The sequence below is a fragment of the Carcharodon carcharias genome, chromosome 13 (genome assembly GCF_017639515.1).
Source record: "Carcharodon carcharias isolate sCarCar2 chromosome 13, sCarCar2.pri, whole genome shotgun sequence".
NCBI lineage: Eukaryota > Metazoa > Chordata > Chondrichthyes > Lamniformes > Lamnidae > Carcharodon > Carcharodon carcharias.
Window position 1 is genome coordinate 9,211,595 of NC_054479.1, and position 26,408 is coordinate 9,238,002.

Genomic DNA, 26,408 nt, shown 5'->3' on the forward strand with positions numbered 1-26,408 from the left:
GCCTAAATAAATGCTCTGTTCAGCCCTTCATACCATCATGACCAGCCTATCTAATAGAGAGATAATGGTCAAGTAATTCTGAAACTGTGTCCTTCCTTCCAGGCACAATTTGTTTACGGACCTTCTGCCACATGTACTGGGGCTGCTCTCGAGTGGGATGCTCTGGCTGCTTGGCAAGATTTTGTGGTAGATACGTTTTCTATTATACATTGTATTGTACTAAAAGGATCTCCTTCAGTGACGAGACAGTAAAGTGGATCAGTTTATTTAGACTGATGATGATACAGGTTCACTTGGTTCTCGATTGATAGATTGATGTAATTGGCTTGTCAGTAAATTGTAGAGTTCAGTGACAGTGTTTTTGGCTCTGGTAATTTGTCAATTTTTTTTGCTGAGTATATCTGTCGTGACTGTGAGATTCTTGTATTTGTAGCTGTGGTGGAGATACTGATGAAAGGAACACTTCCTTTCCTCAGTTTTAACCATCATAGACGTTTACAGTACGACAGAGCCACTTGGCCCATTGAGTCAATGCTGGCTCTTTTTCTAGTACAAGATGAAACTCATCTCACTGTCCTGCTCTCCCCCATGTCTTGTATTCCTAGTTAGTTTTTCCAGGGACCTGATGCAGGGCCACTCTACCCTAACTCCGGTCTCTGAGGAGCGACCCTATGTGAATCTCTTGTTCAGTGCTTTTTCTGAATTTTAAATCTGAACTTTGAGAGAGTTCTAACTGGATAATGTAATATTTTTGACAGATGTAAATTTTGGAGAAAAATGTTTGGATGGAATATTAAACAACAATAGTTATGAATCGGACATCCTGAAGGTAAGATGCCCTTTGTAAACAAATTTCCATTTTTTTAAATGCTTTAGTTTCCTATGCCTGTGCTTGGTTGATCCTGGAGTGTATGTTCTCTATGCTCCAATCAGGCAGGTGATTGCTGTTTCACATGCCTTTATTGATGGAGAGGTGTGTCAGAGTGACCTGGGCTGGCTCTGATATTTCCAATTCGTTTCAGGAAAAGAGTACGTTTTTGTCACTAGGAATTGATAATGTTGTGAACTAATGTACTACTCACTTCATGATTTGGAGATTTATTATCCAAGTTATGAGGATGAAGGATTGAAGAATGGTGCTTAACCAAACATCTGAAAGCACCTCAGAAGGTAGTTATTGTTTGCAACTAAACACAGCAGCATTTTGTGCTGAGTGTGGTCTTCCCAAGCAGCGATGAGGCATCCTGCCAGATAATCTGTTCATGGTGTTGGTCAAGAAATGAATGTTGGCCAAGACACCAGGGGAACTCCTGACTATTCCAGCAGGGCTGCAGGATCTTTTAATATCCTCATTAGGATTTGAACCTATTGGACTCAAGACTTAAGACAGATACCAAATGAGCCAAGCTGCAAGGCCAATTAGCAGAAAGTTGGCATGATAAGTCATTGTGTTTTAGGTTTTCTCCTGAGACCATGCCGCTATCCTGGCTGAGAGCACAGGCAGGTTACCTACTCCCAGGCCTCCTATGTTGCTGTATATTTGTATTTCCTCAATGGTGTAAACCTGCGTAATCACATTAACTCTTCTTGAGGGCTGCACAAACAAACCTGACTATTTGTTTTCAGAATGCACATAACCTCATCAGTTTACCCTTCCCTTAAAGAATTAAATGCAACATCCAGTTAGTATAGGAAAGCTATAGCATCACTTTATCAGATTTTGCTTGTGGTAATCTAATGAGTTATTTGACATCTTTTAACTCCCATCATCAAACACAGCTTCATCTTTTTAGAGAATTGCTCTGTCTCCAGTCTGTGCTGAACCAATGAAAGGTTAAACTTGACACCGGCTTCAGGAGCAGAATAAGTTTGGAACTGGGTACCAGACATGCCTTTGCATGTAATAACACTCACTTTAACCGTAATCTTATATGGCTTGGCATTTCCTTTCAGAATTACCTTGCATCTAGAGGCCTTACTTGGAAAGAGATGCTGCAAGAAAGTCTTTTGGCTCTTCAGAGAGGAAAATTTGTTCTTACAGGTATGTGTAGCTTGAACACAGGCTTACATGGGTTGATGGGTTATAGTAAAGAAAGACTTGCATTTCTATAGCACCTTCCATGACTCCAGGAAATCCTAAAATGCATTGCAGCCAATCAAGCAAATGATATTAACCTCAATAACAAAGTACTGTTGCAGTAAAGATATTAATGTCATCATTAATATTTTGAAGTACCCTTTGTTGTAATGTAGGAAATGTGACAGCCAATTTTCACACAGCAAGATCCCACAAACAGAAATGGGGTAATGACCAGATAATCTGTTTTAGTGATGTTGGCTGAGGGATAGATATTGGCCAAAGCACCAAAGATACCACCTTTGCCCTTTGAAATAGTGCCATGGGCTCTTATGCTTCCACCTGACAGGGCAGACTGGATCTCGGTTTAACATGTCACCTGAGAGACTCCGCATTACACTGAAGTGTTAGCCTTGATTTTCGTGGTTTGTCTCAAGGGTGGACCTAGTATGTAATCCTACAGTGATATTACCTCAAGTGACCAGAGTAAAAGTTTATTTAGATCCACTTTGATATAACAATGCATATTTTCCCTTGAATTCTTCAGTGCTGCTTTTTTGTGCTGTCTATGTGGCAGTCATGTGTGTGTATTGGTTGAAAAACAATCATAGCCATCATATGTCATCTAAATGACATGTAGTGACTACATGGAAGCTTTCAGTTAGGGAGAACAGTGCTGTTAGCTAATGCTTGGTTCTTTTAAATTTGACATTTTCCAATGTTTAATGAATCAGAATAATTTGTACAAGCTTACTTTATAAACTAAAGACATCGGGGCTTTAATTTCATCAGCTATGAAGAGAGACTGGATAGGCTAGGGTTGTTTTCCTTAGAGCAGAGAAGGCTGAGGGGGGACCTGATAGAGGTATACAAAATTACGAGGGGCATAGATAGGGTAGATAGGAAGAAACTTTTCCCCTTAGCGGAGGTGTCAATAACCAGGGGGCATAGATTTAAGGCGAGGGGATTTGAGGAAAAGTTTTTTCACTCAGAGGGCAATTGGAATCTGGAACGCACTTCCTGAGGGGTGGTAGAGGCAGGAACCCTCGCAACATTTAAGAAGTATTTAGATGAGCACTTGAAATGCTGTAGCATACAGGGCCAAGGGCCAAGTGCTAGAAAATGGGATTAGAATAGATAGATGCTTGATGGCTGGCATGGACATGATGGGCTGAAGGGCCTGGTTCTGTGCTGTACAAATCTATGACTCTAAGTACTATCTGCATTATTTTTATCTTTTCAATTTTTCCAAAACAGATTATCATGTTACAGCAAATATTGTCCTTTGTTACTGTTGTGGACTACATAGCTTTCGTGAACTGGCCTATCAGTACAGGCAGAATATTCCTGCTGCAGAACTTCCAGGTTAGTTCCATTTAATGACTAGTTGACAGGTTTTAAGAAAGCAGTAACTTGCATCTGTGTCATTCCTAGTCGTGCCCACAGGATGTCTCGAAGCACTTGAGAACCAGTGGAAATTTTGAAGTTCAGCCATGATTGTTGTGTGAGCAAAATCTTAAGGAAGATAAATATAGTTACAATGTGAGCATTGAGGAAAAAGCCATCAATAAATTAACAAATGTCTCCTTAAACCGCTTTAGGATTATGTGGCAAATCAGACACATTAATGCAGTGTGGTTCCTTCTTTTTCTAAATGGAATTTATTTTTAAACCACCTTTCTTAGAAAATAGAGCACTGGCTGGGTAAATCCTCTATTACATTGAAGCTAATGAACAGAAAATTTGTTTTCATTACTAAGTGCTCTTTTGGGTCAAATATGAAAAGCTTATACAAGTATATATTCCTAAATTAGACATGAATTGTACTGCATTTAATTGAAGTCCCAGTGTATTATAGTTTAGTATGTGCAACTACATGTGTATATTAAAAAGCGCACTGTCATTTGTGCACTGATTTTCAGCAGGACTTTCTCATGTTATGTTTTATCTTATGTAGTGAAAAGGACTATCGCGTTCTTTCAGAATAATCTTGCCTACTCTTTAAGAAATTTTAGTTTAAATTACAACTAATTGCTCTTGTAGAGTCTGTAACAACACGTCCAGATTGCTACTGGGGTCGAAACTGTCGCACACAGGTTAAAGCGCATCATGCCATGTAAGTACCAAATGCAGATTAGTTAATTCTCTGGTCTTGAGAAAGTTTTGAACATTTGCCTGTCACCTTTATAGTTTGTCTTGATGTCTAGCTAGAATTAAATGAAGTTTGCCACCGCCACTTAGTCATCTATAATAATAATGCACAGTTTTTGTCGGTCTGCATTTTCAGATTGATCAGTGGTTTGATTTGGTGGGTGGAGACTAGTGCACCCAGCTAACTTACCAGCCCTCTGCTCTTGCTGTTCCATGGCCTTGGTGACTGGGTTCTGGCCCTCATTGTCTCCTAGTAATGCTTGTTGGCCCCCGCCCCTTGGCCCTGGCCCCCTGACACCCGACCCCCCCACTCCTCCCGTTGGCCCTGGGCCCCCTGCCCCTGCCTTACCTTGCTTACTGGCACCCATCCCTTGCTGTTCCAGGTTCCCAGGCCTTGATTACTGGGCTCTTCATGATGACGATGGAGAGGTGGTGATGACGTTTGGTTGGAGGGGGCTAGGTGACTGCATGTGAGTTTGGGAGGCATGGGAAGGTGTGAGGGAGGTAGCATGAGGGGATGATACAGGATGGGGAAAGGGCAGAGGATGAGATAGCATTGAGGGGGCAGAAGGGAGGGAAAGGTGGCATTAGTGATGGGACATGGCATGGGGGAGAAGGGCATGGCACAGAAGGGGCGGGGCTTGAGAAATGGCACAGCAATGAGGAAGAGGGGATACTGCACGGATGGGTGGGGTGAAGGGGTAGGCAAGGAGGGAAGTGGAGATGACGGGAGAACGGGCTTGGCAAGGGTAAAGAAAGCTGGCATGGGAGGGAGGGGGCTAACATTGCAAGGTGTGGAATGGGGGAATGGGATGAGGATGACCTGAGAGGAGGGTGGCATGAGATGGATGAAATTCCATGTGATGTGGACTTAACGAAGTACTGTTGCAATAAAGATACTAATTGCAAATGTTTTGCGGGTCTCTGCTGGTTTGAACAGTGAAGTTTACAAAGTTAATGGATGTCCAGTGGCATTGCACATAATAAATCAGAGGATGTGTTATGACAAAAGGATCATTTTGCCATGTACCAGTCAGTATGTTATATAACAAAATGTACGTTTATCTTGGTAACACTTGTATAATAGGCACAAAGGCACTGACTTGTGGATGTAGCTTTGAAGGAGCTGTGTTTAATGGCCTGTACTCCAGGGCTGCAATTTCACTAAACCAGAGCAGAAGTTTGATCAAACATTGGTTTGCTGAAGCGAATGATCCAAAATGAGCTCATTACAGAAGGATGTTTATTTATAAAATAAATTTGAGGCAGAAATAAATGCTCAATCTGAGACTAATCTGAAAAGTATGGTTAATTGGCATCCCTAATGCTTCAAATTCACATCTGATTATAAATTCTTAGCTCCTCCAGTTGGAAGCCAATATTTTTTGTTAATACTTAGTTGTAATTTGCTGTTCTGTGTTTTAATGCTGCGTTTCCCCAATTTTGGCCTCTTATGCACCTCAAATTTCCTTCACCCCACAATTGACGGCTGTGCCTTCAGGTGCCTAGACCCTAAGCTCTGGGATTCCCCCCCCTGAATCTCTCCCCTCTCTCCTTCAAGACATTCCTTAAAAACTACCTCTTTGACCAAGCTTTCATCATATGTCCCTTTGTGGCTCAAAGTCAAATTTTGTTAGAAACACCTTGGGATATTTTCCAACTTAAGGCACTGTAAATGCAGTTGTGTGCCCATCAAGTATTCGCATTACATAGAGCAGACAAGTTGCACAAGATTTGTACATATGGATTGATTCTTGTAATATAAATTGGAATTAGTTCTGACTTGGAAGTTGCTTTAAAGAGAGTTGAATTAAAGAACTTCTGCCAGTTTTTAAAAAGAAACTTTTGTCTCTCCCCTTCCAGGAAATTTAACCACATCTGTGAGCAAACACGTTTCAAGAACTGAGGTTTCTCGACGTCAAAGCCATGCAGACCCTGGAGATGAAGGTGGACTGGATTTGAACTTCAGAAGTTGTCTTTAGGAATCTTTTTTTATACAATCAATGTTTGAGGCTATGGGCCATTGTAAAATTTATTATACCTAAAAGATGAGACCAAGATCAGCCGACTGGCAGAGAGTTTCATCCATTTTTCTGCCATGTGGTAGGAATCTTGTGCTTCAACATTTTAAAAAAAAAAGTTCTATATTAAAAAGTACGCACAGTTTCAGAGCAAAGCCTGCAAATGTTTGCTTTGCTGTATACTACTGTAATATCACGTTTTCCACATAAAATTGATTATTCTTGATGTTCTTTTCTTACTGCTGTGCAGTCAATATAGGAGTATATTTTTTTTTATTTAAGCTTGGAACCACTGGAGCTGAAACATTTTTAAAAAAAAAAAGTTGCTTTTATTGGACCTTTGTCTAGGGAAACTCAATGGCTTGAGCATAGCAAAAAACAGAGTTGCAACGTAAAATTTCCTGCTTTCTGAAGCATTTCCCATTGAGATGTCCTGTGAAAGTATTTAAACAGTATCTTTTATAGAAGCTAAGCATTGGACAAGTTTAAATTGCAGTAGGATGCATTTTAAGTGAAAGATTCCTTTCAATCTATATTCAGGGCCTGCCCTTACTTTTGATTGCATACTTCCTCCTAATGTAAACATTGTCTGCCTTCAGAAAGAAAAGGTCGTTCTGAATTGTTTGGAGTGATTACTTTAGGATTAAGGGTTTTCTCCAGAATTTGAAGGTCTTTCTCGGATTTTCTCTCCTCCTTTCTTGAGGTTCCTTTCTTGAGTAATGCCCCTTTGAGCTTTGGACGCCCTACGCTGTCTTGATGAAGGGACTGCCCTTCATTTCAGTTAGTGAATGTCAATGGGCTATTTGACAGTGGGAGCTTTGCAGCCAACCCTGAACCGCTTTTTGTCTAACATCCACCTTTAAGCCCTGATTGGCTGTAGGAACGTTGGCTGACTCTTATTCTGCTCCTTATCTAACACCATGACATTAAGAGCATTTAAGTATGGAGGAGGCCATTCAGCCCATCAAGCCTGTTCTAGCATTCAGTGAGATCATGGCCAATCAGTAACTTTATTCAATTTAACCTGCCTTTGCTCCATATCCTTCATATCCTTACCCAACAAAAAAAAAATCTATTTGTCTTGAAAACTCTATTGCCCCAGCATCCACAGCCTTTTAGGGGAAAGTGTTTTTGATCTATAGTATCCCTTGTGTGGGAAAAAAATCCTCCCTGATTCTACTCCTGAATGGCCTGAGCTAATCTTAAGATTTGTAACAACCCAAGAATTTAGTGGTGTGACAATAACCTTCCTGTTTTGTGTGGCTCTGCAACTCTCACATAAACTTACCATCAGGCTCTTTGATAGAAGGTGTTTAAGATAAACCTTCATTTTTCAGTTGGAATGGAATCTGTATGGCTGAAATCTTTGCGTTTGAACTAAAATGAACAGCAGATGAGCACGTTCAAACAAGACATGGATGGGTAAATTTACTGAGAGACACTGAGCCATAAGGACAGTAATGCCCCAAGCTTGATTTCCAATTCATGTTGGTAGCTGACCTCGCCTGAGACTGAGGGGAGGCTGCTGCGCTTGGCTTCAAGGTCCCTGGGCAAGAAACAATCTGATAACCTGCTGTCCGGTGATTCCCTGCTGGAGCATAGACAATTGAAAATAATATTGAGCTTGGTTATGAGCTATTCTGTAGTGGGCCAGCCTGCCAACTCAATTCTAGTCTTCATTTGAAAAATAATCACCTGAGTGGGACGGCAGAAGCTTCCTATGGATCTGTGCTCCAGCTAGGAGATTTTACTATTAGAAGGGATGGGGAGGGAATTGAGGTGGTGAAAGGAAACTGCATTTAGGTTACTTCTGATTTATTTTGCCAGCCAAGGTGTGCATTATAACTTCCACCAGCCTTTACCCAGAGAGTGGTGATAATGTGGAAATTATTGCCTATCAAGTGGAGTAGTTGAGGCAAATATTATGGATGCATTTAAAGGGTAACAATAAAAAGTACACGAGGAAAGGAAAAAAGCTTTTGGTGATAGGGTGGGATGAGGCTTGTGTGGAGCATAAACACCTGCGTAGACCACTGTGGCCAAATGGCCTGTTTCTGCACTGCAAATTCTAAGTAATTATTCAATTTCTTAATTTGGAACAGCCAGTCACAATTTGCAAAGAGATAGTCACTCCGATGCTTCTGTATCTTAAATCCAGGGCCAGCATTTATGAAGCAGGGAATTTGATTTACTTAGCATATTTATTAAAATACAATTCCAGCTGTAAATTATTATTGGGAGAAATGACTATTTTATCCAAAGGAGCAAAAGCCAGAAAATAAACTGGGTTCACACCTGGAATTACTACATTGGGACAATTTCTCCTCAATTAATAATGTTTCAGCCTGGATCCTATAAACGAGCACTTTATTTGGATAAATTGTAATTGCCATTCAATATTTTATAGATCATCCTTTCAGATGAACAAATGTTTTAACACTGGAACAATCCATTTTATGTGAATACTTATAGCTGTTTATAACTTGATCTGAGGCAACAGGGATTTTGGGCAACAACTTAAGTTACCAAACAAAAATGCATATTGAAATTATACAAGTTTAAAAAAAAGTTTCAATGTCTCCAACACCCCCGCCCCCAGTTGACACACAGTCTCCCAATGAAAGTATAGAGACCCAGTCTGTTCCTTTGGAAACTGGGCACCTGGAATGAGATACATGCAGTGCTCGAGGTGATCTATCCTTGATTTCTAATTTGTGCAACACCAGGCCTGGCACAACCACTAGGTGGTCACCTAGGGTGGCAAGATGCTGGCATGCCATAGCATGATGTCTGAAACTTTAAAATTATATTGCTATGACTTCATTATGATCATGAACAACTTAACTGAGTGCCCAGGGCCGGGCACTATTCAGTTTCAGTTTGGTCCCTCCTCCCTTCCTCTCCTGTCCCTCTGAAGTTTTCTAGCAGGAAACAACAGGCCCCACCCTACCAACTAACCCATCCACCCTCGCGCATGCTCGCAGCCTCCCGACCATTTCCCTCCGCATGCATGCACTCACTGATCATCTAATTGCTTTCCCTTCCTTGCCACCCCCCTACCCCAGGATGATCTCATGATGTGGGTTGAGGTCTCGCAAGAGGTGCGGGACAAATCTAACCAGCGCTGAGGAACATGATGCTGTAGAAGCTGAGCAGTGGGAAGGGACTCCGGATGCTGAGACCAGAGCGAGGGCTGAGGGCAGGCCGCAGATGATAACGACTCGTGAGATGGACAATCTTTAGTGGTTGAGTGAGAGTGGGACCGTTTTACTGTGTTCAGAAATTAACTGGGGGGAGTTACCAAGTTGAAGGTTCACCGAAGGCAGCAAATATCCTTGCACCTGCCCTGTGCAGCACAGAATTATGCCAGACAGAAGGAGGCTGTTCATACTGTTGTCTGTTCTGGTTCTTTGAAAGAATTAAACAATTAGTCTTTCTCCCCTGCTCTTCCTCTATACCAAATATTTCCTTTTCAGATATTCCCTTCTGAAAGTTATAATTGAATCTGCTTCACCCATCCTTTCAGGCAAGTGTGATCCAGATAATAACTTGCTGTGTTTACTAAAATAAGATTCTATCACCTCTGATCTTCTATCAATTATCATAAGTCTGTGACCTCTATTTATTCATACCCCTGCAGACAGTTTCTCCTTATCAACTCTATCAGAATCCTTCATAATTTTAAGCATCTCTCTAGTAAATCTCTCCGAACCTTCACTGCTGTAAGGAGAACAACCCCAGTTTATCTAGTTTTTCCACATAACTGAAGCCCTTCATCCCTGGTACCATTCTAGTAAGCCATCTCTGCACCCTCTCCAAGGCCTTGACATCTTCCTAAAGTGCATTGGAGAATTGGACACACTACTCCAACTGGGGCTAGGCCAATGTTTTATAAAGGCTTAGCATAACTTCCTTGCTTTTTGTATACTCACTCTCTCTCTCTCTATCTATCTATCTATCTATCTATATATATATATATATATATATATATATATAAAGCCCAGGATTCCATGTACATTTTTTTTTAACCTGCTTCTGAACTGGTCCTAACACCTTCAAAAATTTATTTACGTGAAACCACAGATTTATCTTCGTGTACCGCACTAAAAATTGTTCCTTTTTTTGATATTACCCCTCCTCATTTTTCCTGCAAAATGCATCATTTCACAGTTCTCTGCCTTAAATTTCATCTTCCATGTGTCTGTCCATTTCACAAGCCAGTGTCCCCCTGATGTCTGCTACTACTTCCTCACCGTTCACTAGTGTGTATGTTCTCAGCCAGTGTTCACTTTGCTCTTGCACTCCTTACCTTTCCTGTCCTGAGACTGCAATTCAAGATAGTTTATGATTCCATGAATAATGGCAGCTCTCCATTATCTCACTTGCATGAATTGGAGCTGGTGCTCACCATATGTATTTCCAGTGCAGTTCGCCAAATGTCTTCCCATTGAAGCCATCACCAAATATTGTGTACCCGGCAGGAATTGTGGCTGGCACCCTCCTCACCTCTATTGTTCAGTTGCACCCTATTCATTTACCCCCAGGGGTTTCTGGAATTAGATTTTATTTTGAATTGTGGCTAGCGAGTATTGTGATTCTATAGCAGTTCCCTGCAGGGTTTGTGGTGATCTCCATTCTCTCTGCGATATATTTTCAGTTCTGTATAAACACTGCTAAACTGGCAATTTTTGCTTGAAAAATGGTGTGTTTTATATTGATTAAGTCAGAGTCCCCAGTAATAGCTGCCATTTAAATGCTTAACTGTCCCGTTTCATTTAACAAAGTGTTAAGTGACAGTAAATGTTAGATCTGGTGTTCTGAATAGCAATTTACATCAATCTTCTAATCTCCATTGAGTTGCACACTGTTAGGCTTTCTGCACATTTACCCAAGAAAATAATGTCAGAATTTCTTCAGAAACATGTTTTAAGAGCTAAGACAGTGCTTCTCGAACTTCTTCCCAGTGTGACTTCATGTGACTTTGGGGGGGTTAACTTCAGCTGCTGGGGGTGGAGTTTTAGCTTCTGAACAGGGTGGGGGGAATTCAGCATGGTGGGAATTGTTTAAACTTCCGTTCGTCTTTCAAAAGAAACCCCCTACATTTTCAATCAGGCCTCGAAGATCTGTCCATGCGGTCACCTCCACCAATAGAAAAATAATCAAGTAGCTATTAGTGCTCCGCCTGAGCTCAATGATAGCCGTTGCTGCCATGGAGCCCGCAACCCCAAAATTTTGTCTCACGACCCCACTGGGGGTCGTGACCCACACTTCCGGAAGCCCTGAGCTTGAGATTAACAGGTAATAAAAGGGAAATTGGAAATGTGAAATGCAAACAGAAATGCTGGAAATGTTCAGGAGCAAAAGTTGCTTGAAAGGTCATCGATCTGAAAGGTTAATTCTGTTTTTTTTTCTCCTCCCCTCCATAAATGCTACCTGACCTGTTGAGTGTTTCCAGCATTTTCTGATAACCTGCGTCTTTCTGCACTTTTCCGACATTCCATTTCTTATATTTTAGTGATCAGCAAAATTAGATAATAGGCATGTATTTCAAACTTTACATACTCCAAATGGTAAGTGTGATTCCTGGATTGAAGTGGGGGGGGGGTGCTGTTTGTGATTATAGGTTAGGTTGGTGTAATCACGCACTGAGTTCAAGGTGTGATTTTGTTAAATATCCAGAAATATCTCTGAGCATGACTATCCTTGAGTAGTATGTAAATTTTCTTCCTCTTGTATTTTATGCAGCACTTTATCATGTTCTCGGAATGCCTAAGTTGCTTTACGATAATGCACAACATTTCCAGTGTGGTCACTGTTCTGTAGATAACAGGACTGCAGACAAAGATTCCACAAACAGCAATGAAATGTATCACCAGCTAGCCTGCTCTTTGATGGTGTTTGATGAAGGAGTGTAAACAGGAGAGTAGGATATATCCCAACACTGAAAGGTTGGCATCTTTAACAATGCAGCCACCCCTGAATATTGCACTGAAATATGGACCTAGATTGAGTTGTGTTAGAATGGGTTTGGGCTCTAATTTTAAAGTTTCAGTATGAATGCAACCATATTCAAATTGTTGTTTGGTCTTACAGATTTGGACTATTGTGGAAAAAAAAACAGGTCTCGTCTTGCACTCATCAGGACAATTCATAGGAATACCAAACATATAGGGAACAACAATTTATACTTCATGAGATTGCTGATTGGTTAGCAAGTGGACTCTGGTAGGGGTGTTACCATGGAGAATACATCAGTTAACTGATGACTGACTGACAGTTAACTGCCAAGCGTTGTTTAAATTCAAATCAAGCACGTTGACTCTAGTCAAGACATTTCCCTGGGAAACGAACCATAGAATGACTGTCACCTATTTTTGTTTAGTTGAAACAGGCGCAATGTGTGTGCATGCTCTTTGCAGACAGAACAGGGCTGTGTACTAATATACGTAGCTTCTAGCATGCATAGTGAGCCACACTCTGAGCCCAATTGATAATCTTGAATTGGTTGTCAGTGTAATTCTCCGCGGACTCGGGATTGTTTGACTCAGGACTCAGCAAATGTTGTCCAATTGTAGAATCACGTCTAATATTGGATTCTATGTTTTGAGTTTTGTAAGCACAAGCTGGTTGGGTACAGTCAGTGCCTTGCCTGTTGCGAACAGGACAATATCTTGACCAATCAGAGTCAACCTGCCTGGTTTGAATTTGAATAAAGCTTAGCAGTTAACTGTCCAGTCAGTCATTATTTGACTGATGCGTTCTCCATGGCAGAGTCCGTTTGCCAACCAATCAGCACTCTCTTCTCATGAAGTATAAATTACTGTTCCCTTTACATTTGGTATTCTTGCGAATTGTCCTAATGAATGCAAGACGAAAAGCTTTGACAACATGTCTTTGTTTCAGCAACCACATTCTTGCTGTTACAAGAAACTTTATGTAAAGCAGGCATTGTAACAAAAGCTCAATCCATGCAATAACGTATTTCATTATTTGTGTATTTTTTTAAAATTCTGAATGAACACTTCCAAGTAGTGAATTCTCCCTGTTGTTTTATGGGAACCCACAGTGGTACTCAATAAAAATTTGGGTAGTACACAGAAGACTACTGCTGTACTTAGTTCCTGGTAACAGCTGACTTTTTTTAATATAATAATTGTCTCTTTCTCTGGTATCTCGGTACCAGGCACCAGTTATGCCTGAGCGATCTGCTAATGCATCTCCATACCAGCAGTCGACAACAGTTGCTTGCATTTATATTGTGTCCTTACCTTGTACATTTAATCTATTAGGATGTTTTTCTATCACTGACTAGGAACCTTTTCCTACATTACAACAGTGATGGTGCTTCTCAAATTCTCCACTAGTGTGGTGCACTTTGGGACATCCTGGGATTGTAAAGGAGCTCTCATTAGGTAGGACCATAGGAATGATCTGGGATCTCACAACTGCCATTGGGCTCTGTGTATTAACTTGCTGTGTCACTGTTTCTTTTTAAAAAATAAATGCTGGTAGCAGGTAAAAACAAAACTTAATTTCCCACAAGTGGGAACTGGTGAATACCTGGAGCTTGTTAGTAGATAATGAAAACATTTAACCACCCTAACCTCTAACTACAGGCCAGTCTATGACAGTTTTGAAATAAAGAACAATGTTGAACTTTCTGGTTTCTAGCTGGTCAGATGTTCGTCTGCCTCCGCCTATCCCTTTCCAAATTTCCTTACCTCATGACAAAAATCTGATCGTTGTTCAAAACCATTTCAGCAGCAGACACCAAAGCAGAAAACGTTGATTTTTTTAATTTGCTGTGTTAAAATGAATCAACTCTTGGAGCTTTCAGTGTTTAAAAATACACATTCTTTGACACCTATGGTTGTTTAATGAATTGATCACAGCATAAGCAGAAATGTAATAAGCAGATACTGCAGTTCAGTTGACACAAGGTGGTCTAGGCTCTGTATCTGGAAGTGATGTCGCTATCCATATGCCATCATTGGGACATCTCGCACCAGAATTTTCTTTTGCACATGACTTGTAAATATTAAATAAATCGAGCACCAGCTGACCATCTCAGGATTGGGAATGGATGCAGCTCTGTGACTTGGCTTGGAGCTGTCTGTCAAGTTATACCAACACTTGGTACTGCTTCAAGTCCAAACCTTGTGGTGTGATTTACTTTGACCTGACTGACCTGGGTTTGGGACACTCGTGATTGATGCATACGAAGCCCACAATCACTTTTACATAACATTTGATGGGATGACATCGAATAAGAAAGAATTGTTGCCCAATCAGCTTCTTCCCCCAAATGCTGTGACTGATTTGGTTCAGATTTTGCTGGTGATTTAATAAGGAGTTTACTATGAATGTAGCTCCTGTTGATTCACCTGTTATTTTTATTCAGTTTATGGGAGATTTGTTATTGTTTATGGCAGAATTGCTACTCCATAACCCTGCTGAGCTGCCATTTTGGGGGAGTCCATGCTTTTATCTTTCTGACTGGTTCCTATTTCATTGAAGCTTCTCTTCCAAAGTTATTAAAGCACAGAAATGGGCCATTCAACCTAATAGGTCCATGTCGGTGTTTATGTTCCACAGTAGCCTCCTTCTAACCTCTTTAACATAGCCTTTTTTCCTTTCTCCCTTAGGCTCCCCATAAATGTATCTGCTGATCACCTCAACCACTCCTTGTGGTAGCAAATTCCACATTCTAATGAATCTGGGTAGAGAGGTTCCACCTGAATTTCCTATTGAATTTGTTAGTGGCTATTTTCTGTTTATGGCCCCTACTTTTAGAGTCTACGAGTGGAAAGATCCTTTTTACATCCACCCTTTCTTAATGTTAAAAGGCCTTTATCAGGTCACCCCTCAACATTCTCTTTTCTGGAGAAAAGATCCCCAGCCTAATAGTCTTTCTTGATGGGTCTAACATCACAGTTTTTGTGTTATTCCAGTAATTCACGTTCACACCTTCTCTTGTGCCTCTACACCCTACCAGAACTGTTCACAGTACTCAAGGTGTGATCTAACATTCTGTACACATTTAACATCAACTTATCTGCTTTTCAATTCTATTCCTCTAAAAATGAATCCCAGTGCTATGTTTGCTTATGATTATGGCCTAATTAACCTGTGCTGCTACTTTTAGTGATTTGTACATCTGGACCTCCAGTTCCCTCTGCTTCTCTACTTCTTTAAGTGTACCATCTCAGCCTTATCCAAATTAAAATTAATTTACCAATTACATGTCCACTCTGCATGTTTATTAATGTCTTCCTGTATCTTGTTGCAGTCCTCCTCTGTATTAACTGCACACCCTTCCCCATTTGCCCTTGTCCTCAAATTTTGAGGTTGATTTGTTTGCTAAAATTGCCATAAGCTGCAAGTTAAGAACTGATGGGTAAACTTTCTAGAAGAAATCCTGATTTTTGAGGGAGATTGTTGTATTGCTTTTTTGCTTTTATTCATTCATGCGATATAGGTATTATTTTTTGCCTATCTCTTTGTCCATGAAGGTGGTGGCAAACTGCCGCCTTGATCCACTGCAGTTCTTGTGGTGTAGGTGCACTCTCAAAGTGCTCGTAGGGAAGGGAGTTCAGGATTTTGACCCAGCAAGAGTGAGTTCCAAGTCATAATGGTGTGTGCAAATTAAACTGTATGCTGTGGTTTACCAATCAACTGAAAAATTAACTTCTGGAAGTGACACTTTTAAATGAAAATCTGAAATAGCGAAGGTATGAACTGAATATTTTGCATTATTTTTCACACCCAACCCCTGTGTCCCAGTTTTTAAAATTTAATTCTGTATATAGCTGACTTTTTTTGTTCAGTTAATTAAACTGAATAGTGTGTGTTTTTGGCTACGGGCACCCTATTTAACTGGTACATAGGGGCTGTAATTAGACCTATTTGTATATGTGCTCAGATACTTATGAATGCAATTTTCAAATCCCTCTTTGAAGTGGGAGTTAAATCAATCAGTTAAATGAGCCAAGTTGTGCAATTATTTGCACTGTACCTATTGTGTCGATAGTGCATCAGGAGTTCCACAGGGATTCAGATGAATTTATTCCAATCTGATTAAGATCCAGACACAATCTATAAATCTGTACTGTATTGCTGTTTAGTTCTAATTTCTTTCTGAGCACAAATCAAACTCAGTTTTATTTCTGATTAGTCTTGAAATTGCGGACATACAGATAAATTTAAGCTTTTGGTCTAGGTTTTCTAACTTTGCACATCAAAGAATTGCTGCTTCTGTGCTGTTTCTCCTCAAAACCCTGTGTTGCAGTTTCCTGTGACATGGCGATTTAACTTGAATCAGCTGGACTCAGACTGAGGAAACCAGAACAATACATCATGTTGATAGAAACAAGTAGTGTTAAGATTTGCAACACCTGATCCAAGATGTTTCTGCATTGGCTTCTTGCAACAGGAACCATTTCATTTTAACTCTGACCAAAGGAAGTAGAGTTGGACATTTTATTGGATGTCTTTCCCTCTATGTGCTGCTGGAATCTCCCTGGAAGTGCTTTTGAACGCTTTGCTTCTGGTTCAAAAATGCATGACAGGCACGTTCTTTTCCTGCAAATCATACAGTCGGTGTAACTGTTTCAAAGGCATATTAATGTTTTCTGTTGGGCAAGGTTGTAGATCATTTTAAGATGCTAGGTTCCTGCATCCTCTCTGGAAATAATAAGAACTGTGCACAACCTAGTGTGTTTTGTTCTTCTTTTATAGAAGCGAAGTCAGACAGAAAGTGATGCACGGTTTCTCTCAGCTTTGTAGAAGTGATGAGCTCAAAGGTTTTAGTGCCTAAAATTGAGCTTGGAAAGTAGCTGTTAATTATCTGCAATAAAAAAGTCTCTCTGTGTACATATAGTTAAAAGCACAGGGTGGAAGAAGAGCACTGGTTTCAGTCTTGGATAAAAATTGGGTGTTTGATGATAAACGAAACCATTTGAGAATAATGAATCATGGACAGATTATTTTCCGTTGAACTTTGTTTTAAAATATGCAGTTTAACTTTTAAATGCTTAATTGGGTCCAGAATTTGCAGATTATTCTGAACTGGTTCAACATTAGTGTTGTGACAGTTTACTTCTCCTTTCTTTGAACTTGTAAAATGTGTTTGTTATGTGGGTGAACATTTAAAGACAAAATTGTTCTTTTTACTGCACTATTGTTCAACGGGCAAGTGTCGGTCACTTCTGTTTCTGTAAGCACCCATGAAACAGACAATCCTCAATACTGGAATTTATAAAATAAAGACAACAAGCTTCATATGACAGATTTTGGATATGTCTTTGCTTCAGCTTGTGTGTGAGGGTGGGCTATATATTCCAAACATTGGTTTGATGCAGGATAAATTATATATCATTAGATTCTGCATTTGTGTGAGGCGGTGGCATAGTGGTATTGTCACGGACTAGTATTCCAGACACCCAAGCGGATGGTGAAATTTGAGTTCAATAATATCTGGAATTAAAAGCCTGACAACCACGAAACCATTGCCAATTGTGAAAACCCATCTGCTTCACCGGTGTTCGTTAGGGAAGGAAACCTCTGTTCTTACCTTGTCTGGCCACATGTGACTCCAGACCCACAGCAATATTTGACTCTTAAATGCCCTCTGAACAAGGACAGTGATAGGCAATAAATGCTGGCCTAGCCAATGATGCCCACATCCCATGAACAAAAAGATAAAATTTAAATTTTAAATAAGCTTTTATAGTTTATAGCAAGAACAATGCATCTCGTGACAGCACTATCATGTGACACTAAGGCATCTAAAGCTGTGTTGCTAAGCAGAAAGCTCATTCAGTCAGTGACTTTGTAGAAATACCAAATAGTAGGATCCATGTTGTGATCTCTGCCATTGACTTCATTACAGAGTTGGCATTATCATAGATTCTTGCAACCATGCCTGTGCTGGTTCTTTGAACGAGCTATCCAATTAGTCTAACTTGGGGTGACCAACTATTCTGGATTTTCTGAGACTGTCCTGTAATTTGGCCTTTTGTCCTTGGTGAGGCGTTCTGCAGGCTATGTGTCCGTCCATGCCTTGACCTCAACAGGTTGGTGTTTTGAGTTGAGGGCTGTCTGAGGTGTGGGCTGGCATTATCTGACTTGGGGTGGGTTATGTGGCAGCAGTGTCATGCACCTGTAAGGGACTGGCCTCTTTCCTGCCCGCCCCCCCTCCCCAATTCTCAAGGTCTCTGCAACCTCCACTGCTCTTAGGTTCTTGGCAGCATCTCCATGGCAACATATCCATTCTTTCCTTCGCCTAGGGTTGGTGACTCTGGTCACATTCACCTATTCTTTCTCCTGTAGGGCTGCAATTTTCTACCATTCAAGTGTATTCCTAATTTCCTTTCAAAAGTAATAAACTACTTCCATGGACCTTTCAGGCACGGTATATTAAGATGTTCTGTGACAATGGCCACTGTGATTCGCATCTCATGGGAGGAGATGGCCCAAGATTATTTCAACTACTTACCATACCATCTTAAACGCTGTCAGCATTCAGCAGGCAACTCCCCCGAGTATAATAATAATCTGTGCAAAAACACCCATGAACTTGATTGACTCATGCCTCCTTTATGGGTGGATGTTGGGGGTTTCTAGTTCCTGCATAAATGGAAACCAGGCCAATGGACTTCGATTTAAAAAGGCATGTAGTCCAGCTTGGCCTTCATGCCAAATAGATGGCATTACAGGTGTTTCAGAATACAACATGTAACCAAGCTCATGGTGAACAAACATCGTATTAAACTGGTGAAAAGAAAAGGCTGAAGGGTGATCTGATCTCGGTCTTTAAGATTGTGGACAGATTTGATTGGGTAGATAGAGATGTTTATTTATAGAGAGACCAGATCTAGAACTCCATATAAGATGGTCACTAATAAATACAATGTGGGACTCAGGAGAAATTTAAAATATGGAGTGCTGTACACTGAATGTAATGAAACTGGTAAATAACAAGGGTGGAATTGGCTTCAGTTCCTTGCTGTCTGAATTCCCTTCAGTTCAACGATTATCAGTTCAGGCTTTGTTGGAACTGGCTCACACTGGTGAATTTAGTGAGACAAAGCAGAAAATGTCTACCCCCTCACTCAGATGATGGTCTTCTCAATGATCCTCTTCAAAGACCTACTATGAGCAACATGTAACACTACTTCCATGAGATATGATGAAGGAAAGGATAAGATCCCTGACAAGTGCAGAGGGAGGTTTCTAAGCTCTGTCTTGAGATTCTTTGGAAGGTGTGGACAGAGGAGACGAATTGTAAACTCTGCTTGGTTCTCAGAGGCCACAGGCATTCCTCCCAAAAGTTAGCCTCCATTTGTTGGCATAACCATTCAAAGGAAAAAACTTTTCCTAAGACAGACGTTCCTGATGATCACAATGATTTCGAAAACCAAGTAAGTCCAAGTACAGCTCAAGAAATGTGGACAATGCATTACAATTAAAGCTGAGAACTTCAAACTATATTGCAATCTTCTATACCTCTACAAGGAAACATTGATTTAAAACGCTTCACTTCCACCACATATTGCTCATTTTATACAGAACAGCAAAAGATCACAAATAATCACCATCATCTTCAACTCTCTAGCTATGTCAGATTGGAGAGTACAGAGAATGTTACCTGTTTGTTTTGTCTGCTGCTGGTACTCCCAGGTCTGCCTCAGCTGGATTTCAAGATGAAAGGCTGATATCCAAAGTAATGCAAAACTTTAACTAAATCTATTCTGGGGGGGGTTTATCAACATGTAGAAGTTATTTAGTTGACCAGTGCTGAATACACGTTTGAGGGGACTAGTAGAAGCATTTTTCTTTTTGCAATATACAAAATAACATGACTTGGATGAAGGAACTGAAGGAATGGTTGCTAACTTTGCTAATGCCCACAAAGATTAAATAAATTGTGAAGAGGGCATGAAGCTGCAAAGTGACATAGATAGGTATAAATGAGTGGGTGAAGATCTGGCAAATGGAGTATAACATGGGCAATTTTCCATTTTGGCAAGAAGAATTAAAAAAGGCTATTAATAACTGGTGCGAGATTGCAGAGCTCTCAGATTTAGATGGATTTGGGTGTCATAGTGCATGAATCACGAGGTTAATATGCAGGTACAGCAGATAATTAGGAACATTAGTAGAATGGTAATCATTTATTGCGAGGGGAATTGATTACAAAAGTATGGTTATACTTCAGTTGTACAGGGCATTGGTGAGACCACATCTGGAGTATCATGTACAGTACTACTGGTCTCCTTATTTAAGGAAAGGTGTAAATACGTTAGAAGCAACTCAGAGAATATACCAGGAATAGGTGGGTTGTCTCATGAGGAAAGATTGGACAGGTGAGGCTGGTATCCACCAGATTTTAGAAGAGTAAGAGGCAGCTTGATTGAAACCTTTAAGATCCTGAGGTGGTTATGGGAAAGGATGTTTCCCCTTGTGGGAGAATCTAGAACGGTGGGATCATCTATTTAAGACAGAAATTAGGTGAATTTTTTTCTGAGGGTTGAGAGTCTTTGGAACTCTCTTCCTGAAAAGGCGGTGGAAGCAGAGTCTTTGAATATCTTTAAGGCAGAGCTAGATAGATTATTGATTAACGAGGGAGTGAAAGATTATTTTGGGGGGGGGCGGCGGGAGGGGGGGGTGCGGTGGTAGGCAGGAATGTGGGGTTGAGGTCATTCAGATCAGCCATGATCTTATATTAAATGGCAGAGCAGGCTCAAGGGGCCAAGTGGCCTACTACTGCTCCTAATTTGTATATTCGTAAATAAGAGATGAGAAGGAGCCTACTAAGTTTGATAATCTACTTTGTAAGATCCATTTTCAAAATGCTGTGTTTTAGAAACGAACCCGCTAACATCAGCAGCACCAATTTGAAGGTTCATTGTGAAATCTTTTTCCTGAAATTTAATTTGGGAAAGCAATTTAAGATGCATTAAGAGCTAAGTGTAAATTAAGTTATTTTAATTATATTTATTTAAGACTGATTAACCACAAAAATTGTATGAGTGTTTTTATTCCTAAAAACTCTTTTGTTTAGATTGTAAATTATGATTCATTTAGGGACTGATGAACTAATTGGTTATAATGTGGCCTCAATTTAATGACAGAATCGTCCTTGTTAGCTGCAGGTCATGAATTACTTAGAGGTCACAGAGATAATAGAATTATAACTGGGCCTCCAGCACTAATAAATGGGCCTATTACCATTAGGTTGTTACCACAAAGCAATCACTTGTTATTAAGGACATGATTTAGATTTTTTTTAACTTCATTAGCATTCAAATGAGGTTGCAAAGTTGTGTACACTGTTGTGTTTACTGCTCTTTGGGACATCATCTCCTGCAGGCAAGCTTCAGTATGTCAGAGGCATTGGCTACTGGTGACTTTTTTTTGACAAGTGAGGCACACATTACGAGCAAAGCTGCCATCTTTTGAGATATGGTTTGTTGGTGCGTGAGGGCAATTCTTCCTCAAACAACATCACAAAAAGACAAAACAAAAACAGAATTACCTGGAAAAACTCAGCAGGTCTGGCAGCATCGGCGGAGAAGAAAAGAGTTGACGTTTCGAGTCCTCATGACCCTTCGACAGAACCCTTCGACAGGGTCATGAGGACTCGAAACGTCAACTCTTTTCTTCTCCGCCGATGCTGCCAGACCTGCTGAGTTTTTCCAGGTAATTCTGTTTTTGTTTTGGATTTCCAGCATCCGCAGTTTTTTTGTTTTTATCACAAAAAGACAAATGGTCATTTGACTCATTGTTTGCTGAGTTCTTGCAGTAGAAGTGTGCCACAGCTGTTCTCACAGTAACTTTACTGCATCAGTGCCAAAGTTAATCAATGTGTGTGAAGTGCTTTGGAATGTTGATGAAGTGTGATCTGATGCTATTTTAATGCAAGTTCTTCTATATGTTTAGTAATACTCCAAAATCAGTATTTATATATAAAGATATGCAGGCATGATGTGAACAACAGAGCATAATAGGCCTCTCCATCCCCAGGTTCTAACAATTTAGTACTGAAAAATTCTCTGCAACAAGTCAAGTACTGGTTCCCACATCATGATGGAAATAGAGCTTCTATTATCTGAATGACCTCAATAAGCAATTCATGACCCAAAACCAGTTTCACAAGGATGGAATAGTCATTATTAAATTAAGAGCATGTTACAATGAAATCTAGTATTTATTCTCCTGGTCCACCATCTCTCCTAGGATTGGCAATACCTTTGAATTACTTTAAGGTTCTCAGTCAAATTATGACTGGCGAAACTGGGATTGTTCTCAGAGCATGGAAGGTTCAGGCGAGGATTTGATTGAGATATTCAAAATCATGAAGGGGTTTTGATAGAACAGATAAAGAGAAACTAGCTCCATTAGCAGGAAGGTTGGTAACTGGAAGACAGAGATAAGTCAATTTGGTATAAGAGCCAGAGGTGAAATTAGGAGAATTTATTTTTAATACTACGTGTTATGACTGTGCTGATAAAACAAGATTGAGATTCAGTAGTAGCTTTCAAAAGGGAACTGGATAAATATGGAGGAAAAACTTGCAGGTATATGGGAAAAGATGGGGGTGGGAGGTGGTAAATGGGACTAACTGGATTGCTCTTTGAAAGAGCTGGCACAGAGTCTGAGCTGAGTGGCCTTCTATGCTGTATAATTCTATGAAGGCATGGACTTCATGCAGTGAAACTAACTTCATTATTCTACAAAGTGCCTTCAACAAGAATTTGGTAACACAGAAGTGTTCACTATACTTGGGAGTGTGGACGTGAACATAGGATTGTTTGTGTGAGAAAGAAAGTAAATCAGGCTGTATGCAACTATGTCTATCATCACATGCACCTAACAAATGAAAACTTTATGAAAATAGGACACCATTAGTTGTCTGCAGGCCAACACTATTCTCATTCCTGTTCTCCTTTACTTAAGCTAAGTTTAATTTTGAAATATTATACAATATATAAAAACTGCAGCTCGACAGTTAACTCAATAATTTGGGAAGTGCCTTCAGTTTAGAACACTGCTTTTCATTGGATCATCAGGTTTGGAGTTCAGTCCCAGTCAATGTAGCTATGGGGCCCTCAGTGCCATATGTGAATTTTCACCCAACACAGGAGAAAACTGTGAAGATACCAAAAAATCCACTGATCTGTGTGAATGTACAACACATAGCAAGGACAATTATAAAACTCTTGTTGCTGATCTAATCATTTCACAGTTTTGAAACTAGATTTTTGAGAGCGCTCAACACCCCTGCAAAGAAGAACAAGCAATAATAGTTAACGTCAAATCTAAATTTCTCTGAGGATCCTAGATCATTAAAGATAATTTTGTGTCCTATTGCTCTATTACAATACCGTTTGCAACTTTTTGTGTCACTCAGGGATCTGCAAATACTGGAACAGGCAGTACCTGTCAGCACTGGAAGAGACAAATGTTTCTTTTCAGAGCAGTTTGTGCATACTTCTCCAGCTTGACTCTTCACAGGTGAAGCAAGAATCAGTCTTCCTTTAACCAACCAACTGCTCCTTGCCATTTCTTCTTCGACCCCACCTGTTTCAAGAATGCTCCCAAATGTTCTGAAATAGTCATATATACTTTAAACGTTAATTGTTTCTCTCTCTCCACAGATGTTGCTATATCTGCTGAGTTTTTTTCCAGCACTTTGTTATCATTTCAGATCTGCAGCATTTTGCGTTTGTCTTAAAATGCTTAATAGATTTAAAAAAAAACACTGCACTGAAATTGCAGCCTTTGTCCAGAAATTTACTGTAACTCAGCAAATAGATCAGGCAGGATTTTCAGTTGCCAGAGACACATTGTACAAATTAATATTCACCAGCTGAATTGAGTGACAGAATTGAAGTTGTCTTCGCTTATCTACAAAAATACACAGGGAGCTGTGCAGAACAGAGTCATGTAATAGAGGTGTACAGTTCACATATTTAGCCCAAGACAAATACAAATCCATGGTCCTGACCTTTTCGTTGTTCCTTAATGGAAAGCTGGAAAAGTCAAATGAAGTTTTTGTCACTTTAGCCATGAGACATGTAATCTTCAGGATCTATCATGTTTCATTTCTGATAAGCTTAACGGAATCAATGGAAAGTTGTCTCGAGTGACAACCAACTAGCTGTCAAAGAAAGATTGAAGACTCTTCCTACAGCATCAATGTTCCAACAAAATAAATTACTTTGCCACTGATGCCTAGTATTCCTTGAACTCTTTCTACATGTATTCCAGCTATGCTGTAGATCACTGCTTGTGTGATTTTGTAAGATTGGTTTGGAGCTGGTGTATTATATGGACCTGGCAGTTCAGCCCCAATTGTGTCTCTGAGATACAGCTTTGCCTTCTTAGAGCATTAGCCAAGTTTCTATGTTGATATGTGAGGTTTGACACTTCATAAGATAAAATCAGAGGTCAGAATGACTAAGTTGCCCTATTGATTAGATGTTTCAGTTCCTGCTCAGAAACTCGATTAACTTCATCAAGCTTTACTTCCTCAAACTGACTGAGATCACCACTCAGGCCAAGAGGATCTAGAGCTTGTACCAGAGGCTGCCGATCTTCATTTGCTTCCGAGATGACAAAAACTGGCTTCGTCAGGGTTATTCGATCAGGTTCGTTTGCCAGATGCCTGGTTTTGGTAGCATCAGTCTGAAAACTTTTCATGATGTTGTTTGACACAGAGCTGTCTGCTGAACACCTGGGTCCTTGACTGCATGGCACATATCGTGGATCTGGTTGCTGCCTAGCATGGTTGTGACAGCTGGTGGCCGTGCTCGAGTTGTGCTGACGGGCATTTGACCAGAAGCCAAAGCAGGGACTTCCAAACCAGGCTCGCCTCAGGTTGGTACCTGTGATGACCTTGCGATGACTCTGTGCAGATTGAGTGAGTGGATATGAAGCAGCACTTCCCGAAGAATCAGAAAACAATTTCTCTAACTCTGTTTCCAACCGCATATCGGACACAACTTTTCGCTTGTTCTCAGTGTAGTGGTCACTCAGTAAATTGCTAGTGCTCTGTGTAAAATGTAAAACATGACACAAAAGGAAGGGTAGGAGTGAGGGAAACCTATGAAAATATCAAATGTTCTATGAGATTTTTATTGACCATGTTAAACCTGTTACTGCACAAAGACTGCTGGACCTTCGATCATAAGTATAACAAAGGTCAGCCATAGCTCAGTATGTAGCACTCCTGCCTCGGAGTCAGAACGTTGAGAGTGCAAGTCCCACTCCAGAGATCCGGGCTGACACTCCAGTGTAACATTGAGTGGGGGATGGTTGCACTGTCAGAGGTGTTGCCTTTAATGGGGAGGTCCCGTCTACCCCCTCAGGTGGATGTAAAAGATCCCATGGCACTATTGCCAAGAGAAGAGAACTTCTCCCTGGTGTCCTGACCAATATTTATTCCTCAAGCAACATGACTTAAAAATGAACACGTTATTTGGTAACTATTTCTTTGCTGTTCATGGGAGCTTGCTGCCTGTTTATTGGCTGTCGTGTTTCCTATATTAAAACACATTGGCTGTAAAGTGCTTTGGGACATCCAGTTGTCATGGATACAATCATAGAATGGTTACAGCACAGGAGGCAGCCATTCAGCTTGTCAAGAGCAACATATCTGGTCTCACTCTCACCCTTTCCCATAGCCCTGCAATTTTGTTTCTCTTCAGCTACTTATCCAATTCCCTTTTGAAAGCCATGATTGATTCTGCCTTCAACCAGACACTTAGGCAGTGCCTTCAAAATCCTAGCCATTCTCTGCGTAAAGAAGTTGTTCCTCATAACACCGTCGGCTCTCTTGTCATTCAATTTATATCAGTGTCCTCTGGTTCTCCACCCTTCCGCCAATGGGAACAGTTTTTCCCTGTCCATACCCTCATGATTTTGGACATCTCTATCAAATCATCTCTCAACCGTATCTCCTCTAAGAACAACAATCCCAGCTTCTCTAATCTATCCATATTTCTGAAGTCACTCATCTCAAACCATTCATGTAAATCTTATCTGCACTCTCTAAAGCGAGAGGAGAGCTGGGATTTTCACAGTTTAAAGCAGCAAGAGGAGAGCCGGGAGCACACGGAGAGCAGAACTGCATAAGAAGGGCAGCGGCAGCGGGA

The 26,408-nt window shown here is 40.5% G+C and overlaps 2 protein-coding genes across 2 annotated transcripts in view; one reads left to right on the forward strand and one right to left on the reverse strand.

The window, feature by feature from the left end:
• Positions 1 to 6,475, forward strand: part of chfr (checkpoint with forkhead and ring finger domains, E3 ubiquitin protein ligase) — a 46,935-nt gene extending 40,460 nt beyond the window's left edge. The window contains exons 12-17 of the mRNA XM_041202363.1: positions 103 to 186; positions 759 to 829; positions 1,954 to 2,041; positions 3,335 to 3,442; positions 4,121 to 4,193; positions 6,092 to 6,475. Coding sequence (XP_041058297.1) covers positions 103 to 186; positions 759 to 829; positions 1,954 to 2,041; positions 3,335 to 3,442; positions 4,121 to 4,193; positions 6,092 to 6,134 — 467 coding nt within the window. The 3' untranslated portion in view covers positions 6,135 to 6,475. The remainder of the gene's footprint in view (positions 1 to 102; positions 187 to 758; positions 830 to 1,953; positions 2,042 to 3,334; positions 3,443 to 4,120; positions 4,194 to 6,091) is intronic.
• A 17,549-nt stretch (positions 6,476 to 24,024) lies between these two features.
• The window catches only part of si:dkey-112e17.1, a 49,980-nt gene continuing 47,596 nt past the window's right edge, over positions 24,025 to 26,408 (reverse strand). Inside the window, exon 7 of the mRNA XM_041203259.1 lies at positions 24,025 to 25,305. Coding sequence (XP_041059193.1) covers positions 24,712 to 25,305 — 594 coding nt within the window. The 3' untranslated portion in view covers positions 24,025 to 24,711. The remainder of the gene's footprint in view (positions 25,306 to 26,408) is intronic.